The sequence below is a fragment of the Trypanosoma grayi genome, assembly GCF_000691245.1.
Source record: "Trypanosoma grayi strain ANR4 Tgr_560_V1, whole genome shotgun sequence".
NCBI lineage: Eukaryota > Euglenozoa > Kinetoplastea > Trypanosomatida > Trypanosomatidae > Trypanosoma > Trypanosoma grayi.
In genome coordinates this window covers 1-11,481 of record NW_008826179.1, presented here as the reverse complement: position 1 = coordinate 11,481, position 11,481 = coordinate 1, and the positions used below count along the sequence as shown (strand labels likewise).

Sequence of the window (11,481 nt, the reverse complement as noted above, 5' to 3'; positions counted from 1 at the left end):
CCACTCTCACCCACAATCGTGTGACCATTTTTTCTCCCTCTTCCCCATTCTTGCCGACACCCCCGTCTAACACCCCGTACCGTGCACTGCACTCGCGGCGGGGGGATTTCAGGAGGTGGAGATTCCTGAGGTGTTGAGATTATGTTGAGTTGTATTTTTGGTTTTTTAGTGAGATTTATTATTGTGGACTACTGCATTTGTTTTTTTACGTGATTTTTTTCTGTTGGTTTACAAAGCTGTTAGATAGAATTAATGATTTATTCTACCCCCCGCGGGGGCCTTCGTCGGTTTCATAGGGCACAATTGAAGCGGAGCTGGTTTGTAGCCTTTGCTTTAGCTTTGTTGTGTCTTCTTTGCTTGGTGCTGACACTTTTGATTTCTTCGTTGGGGTTTCCTGTGAGCGAGGGTGAAGAAGTGCCTCGTGACAAACGTGTGCGGCCTCATCAACCTTTTCCTGTGTCAAGAGATGTCGTATCAACCTCAGCGCAACCACAGCAATTACGGTCATCTTCACGTGGAACGACTCGTGTATCATTGTCGGCGTTGCCTCGCAGTGGTTCTCAAGTAAAGATGGAGAATGACGATAAACACTCCGCTGTGGAGGCGGCGGGTGGGGATGATGAAGTATACAGAACGTCTTTGCGTGGTCTGGAGTGTCCTCCGTATGACGCTGTGGCTTTGGAAAGACTTCAGATACCCCTAGAGCATCTCCCCCGGAAAAAGGCCACGAGTGTGGCTGCGAAGTACAACAGACGTGCGCATAATTGTCTATCGAATGGTGTGTGGCACCGTGTGCGGGCAGAAGATCACCGTCAAATACTTCATGGCATTGTACGACTTGGACGAATTGAACGTAACTCGTTTGTTTTTGATTGGGGTAGCGGGTGCGGACACAGTATGCAGGTGATGTACGACGATTACGGTGTGACAAGTGTGGGTATTGATGTGGCGAATGCAACCATACTTTACGCGCGGAGGCTCACATCTAAAGAACTTCTTCATTGTGTTGCGGACGGGACGAATATCACATGGATTACGTCGAACTTCTTTGACCATGCTATTAGTTTCGGTTCGGTGCTGCATGTTTATAATCAAACTCTTTTCTGCAATGTGCTACGGCAAATGGTGCGTGTAGTAAAGCCATCGGGAACAGTATATAACGGCTGGAGCGATGAAAATGATTTCAAGAGAGAGCACGTGCCCTTGTGCCTGTCAGATCTCCCGGTGAAGTACGAAATTGTGGAGGAAAGAAAGGCCTTTTCAAACGTTCAAATATTCCCTCTCAAAGCACGGCAGACCACACCCAATACATACTCACTCGTGATAACAAAGGGCTCACAGAAGGAGGTGAATGCGGTGCCTGACGAGGTTTTCAATGACGTGGACGCCGTGCCATTCCGGTGCCACGGCCCCAAAGGGAGGGACTGCAGCGCATTTAATCGAAGAGGGAACGCTGTTGCGGATGTGCAGGGCGAGGACCGCAGAGCCCACAATCGCGTCGAATGGCCGTTGTGTCCGCCATACGACCCGTCGTTTGAATTGCGCCAAATACCGTTAGAGCACTTACCCCGCAAGAAGCCCACTAGCGTTGCAGAGAAGTACGACCGTCGCGCCCACAATTGTCAAAAGGATGGCATCTGGCATCGTGTCACCATTGAGGATCACAAGGCCATCCTTCTTGTTATCGCAAATTTGTTGAAGGTAAAGAAGGGCGACCGTCTGCTCGATTGGGGAAGCGGTTGTGGACATCACTTGCAATTTATGAACACCTTCTTCGGTGCCGTCGGCCTTGGGATCGACATCAGCAACAAGACTACAGAGTACGCCCGAGATATGACATCAAAGCAGAACCACTACTGTGCCGCCGATGGAACTCAACTGAACTGGCTGCCTTCAAATTATTTTGATCATGCATATAGCTTCGGCTCCATCTACCACGTTTACAACGTGACACTCTTCTGCAGTGTGCTGCAGCAGCTAACGCGTGTGGTGAGACCTGGAGGGAAAATTTACAATGGGTGGACAGAGGAGTCAGAGTTCCCACGCGGGAATGTGGAGCCATGTGTTTCTAAAGTTTACCCGTTGAGCTGCCTGCTGGTGGAGATTATTGAAGAGGCGAATCTGTTCAGGCACGTGAAGTTGTTTCCTCTGAAGGCGCGCCAACATAAACCTAACACGTATTCGCTTCTTATACATAAGCTTCCAACCTGCAAAGACGTGTGAAATTGGTTTACATTATTTGATTCTTCTCTACTTTTGCTTTCTTTGCTTTGTTCGCATTCCTGTGCGGTTCTTATTTTTTTATTCTCTCATAACTGTTGTCGTGGATATCCACCTGATATGCACGCAACATTTATGCTTGTGCAAACAAATTCCAAAATAACGCGAAACTGTTTGCTGTTACATCTGCCCTTCCTTCCTACTGCGGTCTTGTTTACTAGTGAAGAAGAAACACAGAACTGCGCTACTTCGCATGCGGTCATGCGAGAGTCATCGCCCTACTGAAGAGGATGCCAAGATTAAATTCCTAGCAGATGCTCAGCATCAGCTCTCTGTGCAGTGCTGTCGCTCTCTGGCACTACTCACCGTCCGCACTGGTAGGCCGTTTCTCTCAGTGGCAAAGCGCGGTCGCTCCCCTCCAGGTTCATCGGCGAAAGGCGAGAGTGCTGACGACACAACAGTGAGACGTGACGAATTTGGCATGCATGAGGAGGCGTACCGCTCCGTTCGCAGCGCCATTGCAGCCTCGTGTACGCTCGGACACCGTTCCTGCCACGCCCTGTGGGGCCCGCGTGGCTGTGGCGAGCATCGCATTCTGCGCCTGGTGGCACAGGACTGCATTCAGCGCGATCAAACGCTTGTCCTTTACCTCGACGGTGATACATTGAACGGTGATGAAGACGCCCTTCGCTCTATCGCCCAGCAGATTTTGCAGTTTCTTAAGAGCCCTCAGTCGGCGAAGCTGCGCGCTGCTGACTGGTCCTTGCGAACTGGGACGTTTGAATTCGGAAAACTCTTTGGCTTTCCTAAACTCTTGGAGCAGAAGGATGAGGAGACAGATGATCGCGACAACGATGATGATAACAAAGACAGTTCCACCACCTGGGTATGCAATAGACCCTCAGCTGGCCGGCGACGGCGATCAGGAAGAGACTCTCAAGAGAACTTGAAAAAAGAAACTAAGAAGCGTCGTCGTTCACCTTCGCCTGATGTATTGGAACGAGACGATGAGTGCAGTGACGAAGAAGAGGACTCGTTATTGGTGACGGCAACCACCGCGTACGCTGCAGGTGGTGCCTCTAGCGCCTTGCCAGTTTTGCAGAGGACTCTCCTCTTGATGAAAAGTTATGGTGCAAATCTTGTTATTTGTATTCGTCGAGTCGAGCGCTTTGGAGTTTGGTGTGACAAGCTTCTGTATGTGCTGTCTGGTCTCATGCACGAGAGTGATGGGCGTGGAGGTGGTATGTCGCTCGTTATGACGTCGTTCACGCCGGACATCCGACAACTGGAGAAGCGCTTGTCGAGTCGACTCACATGCGAGACGCGGTGTATCCCACTGCTTCCGTGGAGCACTAGCCGTGTAGCTCGGGCGTGTCTTGTGGAGGTGCAAGAACGGTTACAACGATTCATTGCCAAGCAGGCGACCGCTAAGGAGAAGAGAGCGAAAAAGTCATTGAATGGAAATCCTTCTGATGGTGATATTGACCATGAGAGTAACCCTTTCATAGGCTGGCGCTTTGACGTTTTGAACGCGAAAGGAGAACACCAGCAGCACCACCAGGAGGAGCTATGGGACACCGCGAGTAATCTTGGGCGTGGTAGGACGCAACTGTTTGAGCAGACTATGCTGGAGATGGCAACAAACATTATCGCCGAATTGGATGCCGCCACTAGAGTCGCGGAAGAGACGTCGGGTGGAAATTATGACAACGCCTTTGCACGCCACATTGTAAGCGTATCAGGGCAGCTGAGGAGCATCGGCGCTACAGCAGGACGGGTGGTGGCAGCCGTCTCTGCTGCTATTGGCATGACATGTTCTGGGCGTCTTCCCCTTCTCAATGCTGCGAGTCGTAAAACCATCTTGTCATGGTTAACATCCCGTTTGGCAACGAATAACGAAAGCGTCGATTTCCGTCCGGCTTTTTCCACTGCACCTAAAGCTGTGCAAACGCTGTGGCTATCGACTCGTTCAGGTTGTTTACCCTTCAGTACCATAGTGGGGAGGAATGTGGAAGCGGTGACACTCTCCTCCTGCAGCCATCAGATTCTCTTTGATGACCTCTTGTCTAATTGCCGCCTTGCGGAGTTGGGCTACTGCTCCCGTGAGACCTTTATAATCCTTGCATACGTTTACCTGCGGCACGAAGCAGGTGTGATGCGAACTGTCACCGACCTGCTAGAGGATGTGGCCTCATCGATGGGGACGCAGGCTGCTGCGGCGCTGGACCGTACCGCATTTCGTGCCGCCATCACTGCACTGCACCGCTGGCGCATCCTCCGTATCGCTGGGCGTGACGGTAGCAGCGGTGTTGTTTCCCTGCGCGGCAGCCCAGCGAGACTGCGGGATTTTCTCCAATCGGTCTTGCGCCGCGCTGACTACTGTGGGCAGGTGCTGGGGCTCGAGGCAAAAGAGATAACGCGACTTCGCAGTCTTGTGTGATGCGGAGTTGAGAGTTGCGATTGTTATTATTAATGTTGTCTCCTTGCTTCTGTCGTTAATACGCCTGTGCCGCTTTGGTGGGTCTCTTTCCTCCGAGCTTTGTGTAGATGTTGGGGTCTGCTCCTTGCTAATCAACATTATCTTTGTTTTAACATCGCCTCTTCAAGGAAATTTCTGTGCAGAAAGGAGGAGCGTGCCATGTCGGAAGCGGTGCCGTCAGAGACACCGTCAGCTGTAGATCAGGCAGCTGAAGTCTCAACCATCCCACAGGGGGAAGGTGAGCCAAGAAGTGCGGCACACTCCCTTAGCAACGGCGACCAGACTGCGACGTCACCGGCAGCCACGGAGGTAGCTGCAGCGGGAACAACAACAACAGTAGCTGTTGACGGGCTAGCGGCAGATGACACTGCGGAGACGCACGATGAACATGGGAGCGTTGAAGGTGAAGAGGCGACGGCCGCGTCGCCAGAAGAGAATGCTGTGGAGATCAACGGTGTTCTGCCAAACGATGTGAAGAACATCATCCTGCAGGTTCTTAGCCCGTACTTCGATGACGAGGGCGGTGAGGATGACGCCCAACGGTACGACCACATCAAGGCACAAGGTTGGATTCAGCTTATTTGCGATGGCATCATGGAGAAGTTGCTGTCGATGCGCCGCCCATACAAGTTTGTGACACACTGCATGATTATGAGAAAGTGTGGGGCGGGAATACACGTCTGCTCGAGCTGCTATTATAGCCAGGCGGATGGATGGGTAAATCACGCACATGATCTCTCAGCGCACATCTATGCCGTAGTGTCCGTTTACTGGAGCGTGATTTAAGGCGTATAGTGTACGGCACGTGTTTTTCGACTGCCGAGGTGGCAGCCCCAGTGGGTGTTTATAGAAAGGAGGATAAATCAATGCTGTGATGTAAATGAACCGGATTTGGCGAGTGAAGAGGATGAGAATGCCGGAGAGCTAGCGGTGAGGGTGTATCTTCCCCTTGCCATGTACCTAATTTCTTTTCCTTTTTTTTACCACAAAGATTGAGGTTTACCACGCTGATTACGTACGCAGTTGCAACGGAAGGAAAAAAAAACACTAAACGAACTAAGACGTACCCTTTTCTCACCCGTGCGATTCTTTCGCTTCTGCTCACAAGGAAGAAGTCACCCTCTCCAAACCTCGAAAGGAACGAGTGAGTAGGCGCGAAGGGAATTTCCCGTCACATACATACATACGAATTTGTTTACTGTTGTCAAAAAGAACCTGGAAGAAGAACAAGAAGGAATAACACATCATTTTCACTTGCTATGTTCCGTACTGCCTTCCGCAGTGCTCTGTTAGCACCCAAGAAGGAGGCCTTTCTGCGTGGCAAGCCGCATCTTATCATCGGTACCATCGGTCATGTCGACCACGGAAAGACGACGCTCACGTCCGCCCTCACTACAGTGCTGGCCAAGGTAGGTAAGGCGAAGGCACTTGACTACTTCGCCATTGATAAGTCCCCAGAGGAGAAGAGCCGAAAGATCACCATCAACGCAACGCACGTGGAATACGAGTCGGAGAAGCGCCATTACGGCCATATAGACTGCCCTGGCCACATGGACTTTGTGAAGAACATGATTACCGGCGCAGCGCAGATGGATGGTGGTATTCTTGTCGTGGCTGCCAATGACGGATGCATGCCGCAGACACGCGAGCATCTGCTCATTTGTTCGCAGATTGGTCTTCCCGCCCTCGTGTGTTTCATCAACAAATGTGACATGATGCACGGGCAGGAGGACATGATTGAGCTGGTCGAGATGGAGGTGCGTGAGCTGCTTGAGAAGTACAAATTCCCCGCTGAGGAGACACCGTTTGTCCGTGGCTCCGCGGTGAAAGCGCTGGAGGGCGACGCCGAGAACGAGGCGAAGATCATGGAGCTTGTAAAGAAGTGCGATGAGTGGATCCCCGATCCGCCGCGCGCCACCGACAAGCCCTTCCTTATGGCCATCGAGCACGTCTACGAGATTGGGAAGGACAAGAAATGTGTCGTCGTGACGGGTCGTGTGGACCAGGGCTTGTTGAAGCTTGGCGCTGACGCCGAGCTCTCAGGCTTCAGCGCGAAGAAGATGACGGTGAAGGTGACCGGCATTGAGATGTACCACAAGACGCTGGACGAGTGCATGCCGGGCGATTCCGTCGGCGCCAGCATCGTCGGCAGCGGCGAAACGACGAGCCTATCGAAGGACAACGTCGAGCGCGGCATGGTGCTCTCCGCACCCGGCGCCACAACGCTCTTCAACAGGGTGCGCGCGCAGGTGTACGTGCTGACGAAGGATGAGGGCGGCCGCCACACCGCCTTTAGTCCACACTACCGCCCGCAACTTTTCTTCCACTGCGCCGATGTCACGGCCGACATTAATTTTCCCGAGAGCGAGAAGCTCGCGGCGGAGCTGAACAAGAAGTACGGTCGTGACGCAGAGGAGCAGAAGAAGAAGGAGGCGGAGCTGAAGGAGTTTGAGAAGACGCTTGTGTGTATGCCGGGCGACAACCGCGAGCTCGTGCTGACGCTGGCCTACCCGATGCCGGTGGAGAAGGGACTGAAGTTCACCATCCGCGAGGGAAAAATCACTGTTGGTTGGGGCGCTATCACAGAGTGCATTGCTCTCGACCCGAAGGTGAGCATCGAAGGTGTGAAGCAGACGAAGGCCGTGACGGGTAAGCCGAAGAAGAAGAAGTAGACTTTCAAGCGGAGTGAGTATTAAATGCCACACAATAGATGCGGAGGAAATGAGGAAAGGAAAACATGAATCACACACGCGACGCCACAGCAGAGGGGAGTGTACGAAATGTGAGGGGGGCTGAGAGGGAATGAATGGAAGAATGGAACAAAATGATGCGTGACCCAGAGAGAAAGGAATGCTGACTGTGTGCGTGTGTGTCATAACGCACCATATCGTCTGTGTTCCCTTTTCTTCATCACAGAACACGACTCAGGAGAAGGAAAAAATTGCCGTTACCGCGACTCTTGCGAGCGGCGCGAGCAATATACAACAAATTCCCCATCGAAGAATCACAGAAAGCAAAAGGGGAAACAGAAGGGAAGAAAACAATTTGATAGCAAGAGAGTACAGCTCTGCTGATCTTCGTGTTTCTTTTGGACGTTCCTCCGCGGAAAGAAGCCCGAAGGGAGCCTGTTATGATCAGTAGGTCGCCATGTCTCATTCTTTCACTCTTTTATTTTTCCGCCTACCGCAATCACCCTCCTGTGAAGGTAGCGAGGGAAAGGAATCAGCAGCAACCATAACATTGTTAGATGTAACAGTGAGATTAGGAGGAGAAAGAGGAAAGAGGCGCGCGAGAGTGGAGGGGAGTGAAGAAAAAAGATATGGACGTTTCACACGTAGGCTAGGGGAGTCAAATTATTGGAAGCAAGACACTCTCAGACAGGAGTATAAGACCCTTCTCCATCATATGCTCGCCTCTCTGTATGTGCTTAACCAAGAGCTATGGACCAAACAATTTGTTCGCTTTCTCTGTGCGTTTTTGACGATTTTATCCACCAATAGAAAGGTCTTCAGACATACTCAACACTCAATGACAATGAAATGATACAGCGTGGGCGCCGTTAGGTTTCTGTTCTAGCGGCAGTTGCAGCTTGTGTCTCGCGGAAGTATCTACAACAAGGTTATATCACAAAAGGATACACATCAGAGACCTGAAAAATGCAAACTTCATCATACCCAGCTAGTCCTTCGTGGAAAAGGAAAGTGTGATCGACCGAATTAGAGCTGTTCAACTTCAAAATAATATTAGATAATGCTTGTGGATGCTGCCAGTGACAGTCGTGCTTTCGTAGTGATCGATATGAAACCAATCACTAGTAAATGATATGAGGGCAACGTGTTTTTCAGTTTTACCTTGATGACTGCTGTGGGAATTGGGGAGCGAATCAGACGATGCAACACCCCGCAGTTCCCTTTATCGATTTGCTTGACACCTACAGTTGTGTGGTGACTATATGCAGTGAGCCTGAAGGTCCGTGCAGTGAAAAGCAACCCAACCTTGAAGCGCAGGGTTTTTGTGTGAATTTTACTAATCACAGTGCGTATCCTACCTTGTCCATTTGTTGCTTCTGATGATCAAGAGATACGAGTTCGTCTAAACACAAACACTTCCAAGGATCAGTTTTTGAAGGTAAGAATGCTTCGTGCAACGCACCTCAATGCCGCTGCCTCCGCCTTCTTCATCCCGCGGGTCAGCTACCTCGGTGTCGGTGCCCTCGACAACGCCATGGATAAGGTGAAGTTGTTGGGCTTCAAGAAGCCACTGCTGGTGTCTGACGCGGGCATCGCGAAGTCGGGGGTTCTCGACAATGTCGTGAGCAGGCTCAAGGCTAAGTGCCAGATGGAGCCTGTTATCTTCACGGACGTGAACCCGAATCCGACTGTCCACAACGTCGAGGAGGGTCTTGCTCTGCTGAACAGCAAGGCGTGCGACTGCATCATTTCTCTCGGTGGTGGCTCGCCACAGGACTGCGCCAAGGGCATCGCGCTGGTCAAGACGAATGGCGGCACCATTCACGACTACGAGGGTCTGGACAAGGCAGCGAAGGATCAGTTCCCCATTGTTGCTATCAACACAACGGCCGGTACGGCAAGCGAGATGACGCGCTTTGCTGTCATCACGGACGAGAAGCGCCACACGAAGATGGTGATTGCGACCGACACGTCGACACCGCTGATGGCCATCAACGACGCGGAGCTGATGGTTGGCCAGCCGCCCTCTCTGACCGCCGCCACCGGCATGGACGCCCTCACGCACGCGGTCGAGGCATACGTGTCCGTGGGCGCGAGCCCTATCACGGACACCTGTGCGCTGCAGGCCATGCAGCTCATCAAGCAGCACCTCAAGAACGCCGTGGAGAATGGCAAGGACCTTGTGGCGCGCGAAGGTATGTGCTATGCTGAGTTCCTTGCTGGTATGGCCTTCAACAGCGCCGGCCTCGGCTACGTGCACGCGATGGCGCACCAGCTCGGCGGGTTCTACAACCTCCCTCATGGTGTGTGCAACGCCATTCTGCTGCCCCACGTGGAGGAGTACAACGCTACTGTCTGCGCCCACCGCCTGCGCGATGTAGGACTCCGCCTCGGCGTGATCACCACCGGCATGCCGGAGAAGGATGCGGCAGATGCGGCCCTCACTGCTATTCGGCAGCTGTCGCGTGAAGTGGGCATCCCGCGTGGCTTCAAGGAGCTTGGCATGCTGGAGAAGGACATCCCCACGCTCGCGGAGGCGGCGCTGAAGGACATCTGCGCCGCTGCCAACCCGCGACAGGGCAGCAAAGAGGATGTGATGGAGATTTACCGTGCTGCGCTCTGAGGCCGGTGAGCCGTGCCCAAAGTGATGCAGTCCCCCCCCCCTCACGCTAGAGGGAAGGTGGACGGTGCACTTCCCTTCGTTTCCTTCCCGTCCTAATATTTATTTATTTCTTATTCTCTGACGACTGTGTGCCAGATTGGGAAGGCAAACGTAATCGAAAACGTTTTTATTTTCTTATCTGTCAGCTCTGCGCATTCGACGGCTCGATGTTTTGCTTTAGTGCAAAACGGATAAATCTTTTTTCAAGCATACGGCGCAAGTGAGGACTGTTACTCCATTATTAATTAGGTGTTTGTTCTTCTTCCATAGGATTCTTTCCGGATTTTTCTCAATGACTCGTGCAATAAATGCGGGTCTCTATGAAGTACATGCATTTGGACGCCTTCAAATATGATACAGTGCGGTGTAGGGGGTTCGTCTGAGCGGGGGGCTGGGGCACTCACTTACACATGAGCACACGATGCTGATGCTGCTATACCTTGCTCTTTTGCCTTTGGGTTTTTCTTTTTTTTACTTCACTGAGACTGCAAGAGCGAGCGCACGCTGTAGAAGAGAGGCGTTTTCGCCGTTGAGAGGGAACATGAGCGTCTCCGCTGGATTCGGGGACTTGGTTCTCGCAGCGCAGCCCACTTCCGCCGTGGGGGCGTCATGTGCAACGATGGCGGGTACCACAGTGACCTCCCGTAGTCGCGCACTTACTGTGTAGCATGCGAAGGAGACATCGAAGGCCAGCGTCAAGGACGTGGACGTAGTTCATCGAGGTGTCAAGCGTCTGGAGACGCGCATGCATGACCTGGAGTCGCGAGTGCAGTACGTTAACCCTTGGGTGGTGCAGTATATGTGGGAATTACTGTGTGAACTTCGGGATAAGATTGGCGTACAGTATAGCCAGCAGCGTGAGCGTGTTTGGCTGGAGGAGATGCGGAGCAGCGGACGATGCCGCCGTGGTGTGCAGCCGATGACGGAGCCGAGGATGGCTGGCTGCTCAGCCCAGCATGAGACGGCGGCAGCTATTGTGTCGGTGCCGGCCACGCCGATGCGTCTCTTCGATGGGAGTGCTGACGGTTGCCACGATGGTGGCGGCGACGATCTCGATACTTCAGTGTCGTCTGAGAGTGATAACGGCGATGAGTCTTCTTTTGGCGGTGATGAGCGGTGATTTTTGGGGGTTATTGGTTTTGGTGTGGATTGGCGTCGCGTTGTGAACCGCTCTATACAGCCCTGTTTTGGATGAAGGGGCAGGTGTCGTGGAGGGGCTTGCTCCATGGCTGCGCCGGACATCAGGAGAGATGAGGAGGGCAGCGTCCGTGTGGGAAGCGCGCTTTGCGGACGCACGACGGTGACATTTCTTTTGTATGTCGCTGCTATGCATATCGGTACATGCAGTGAGCCTGAAGGTCCGTGCAGTGAAAAGCAACCCAACCTTGAAGCGCAGGGTTTTTGTGTGAATTTTACTAATCACAGTGCGT

General features: G+C 52.5%; 6 protein-coding genes across 6 annotated transcripts; all 6 read left to right on the top strand.

Annotated features, from left to right (window-relative positions):
* Window positions 1–570: 570 nt before the first annotated feature.
* DQ04_05601050 (hypothetical protein) lies at window positions 571–2,223 on the top strand (the record flags this gene model as incomplete). Its single annotated transcript, XM_009314283.1, has 1 exon — window positions 571–2,223. One exon carries the CDS (start codon window positions 571–573, stop codon window positions 2,221–2,223), a length of 1,653 nt encoding a protein of 550 aa, XP_009312558.1.
* A 250-nt stretch (window positions 2,224–2,473) lies between these two features.
* Window positions 2,474–4,660, top strand: DQ04_05601040 (hypothetical protein; the record flags this gene model as incomplete). Its single annotated transcript, XM_009314282.1, has 1 exon — window positions 2,474–4,660. The coding sequence occupies one exon, from the start codon at window positions 2,474–2,476 to the stop codon at window positions 4,658–4,660; it is 2,187 nt and encodes a 728-aa protein (XP_009312557.1).
* A 198-nt stretch (window positions 4,661–4,858) lies between these two features.
* Window positions 4,859–5,485, top strand: DQ04_05601030 (putative dynein light chain; the record flags this gene model as incomplete). The annotated part of the gene is made up of 1 exon (XM_009314281.1): window positions 4,859–5,485. The coding sequence occupies one exon, from the start codon at window positions 4,859–4,861 to the stop codon at window positions 5,483–5,485; it is 627 nt and encodes a 208-aa protein (XP_009312556.1).
* Window positions 5,486–5,958: 473 nt separating this feature from the next.
* DQ04_05601020 (elongation factor TU) lies at window positions 5,959–7,371 on the top strand (the record flags this gene model as incomplete). Its single annotated transcript, XM_009314280.1, has 1 exon — window positions 5,959–7,371. One exon carries the CDS (start codon window positions 5,959–5,961, stop codon window positions 7,369–7,371), a length of 1,413 nt encoding a protein of 470 aa, XP_009312555.1.
* A 1,462-nt stretch (window positions 7,372–8,833) lies between these two features.
* DQ04_05601010 (alcohol dehydrogenase) lies at window positions 8,834–10,012 on the top strand (the record flags this gene model as incomplete). Its single annotated transcript, XM_009314279.1, has 1 exon — window positions 8,834–10,012. One exon carries the CDS (start codon window positions 8,834–8,836, stop codon window positions 10,010–10,012), a length of 1,179 nt encoding a protein of 392 aa, XP_009312554.1.
* A 784-nt stretch (window positions 10,013–10,796) lies between these two features.
* DQ04_05601000 (Tcc44h21-2.7) lies at window positions 10,797–11,171 on the top strand (the record flags this gene model as incomplete). Its single annotated transcript, XM_009314278.1, has 1 exon — window positions 10,797–11,171. One exon carries the CDS (start codon window positions 10,797–10,799, stop codon window positions 11,169–11,171), a length of 375 nt encoding a protein of 124 aa, XP_009312553.1.
* Between the last annotated feature and the right edge of the window lie 310 nt (window positions 11,172–11,481).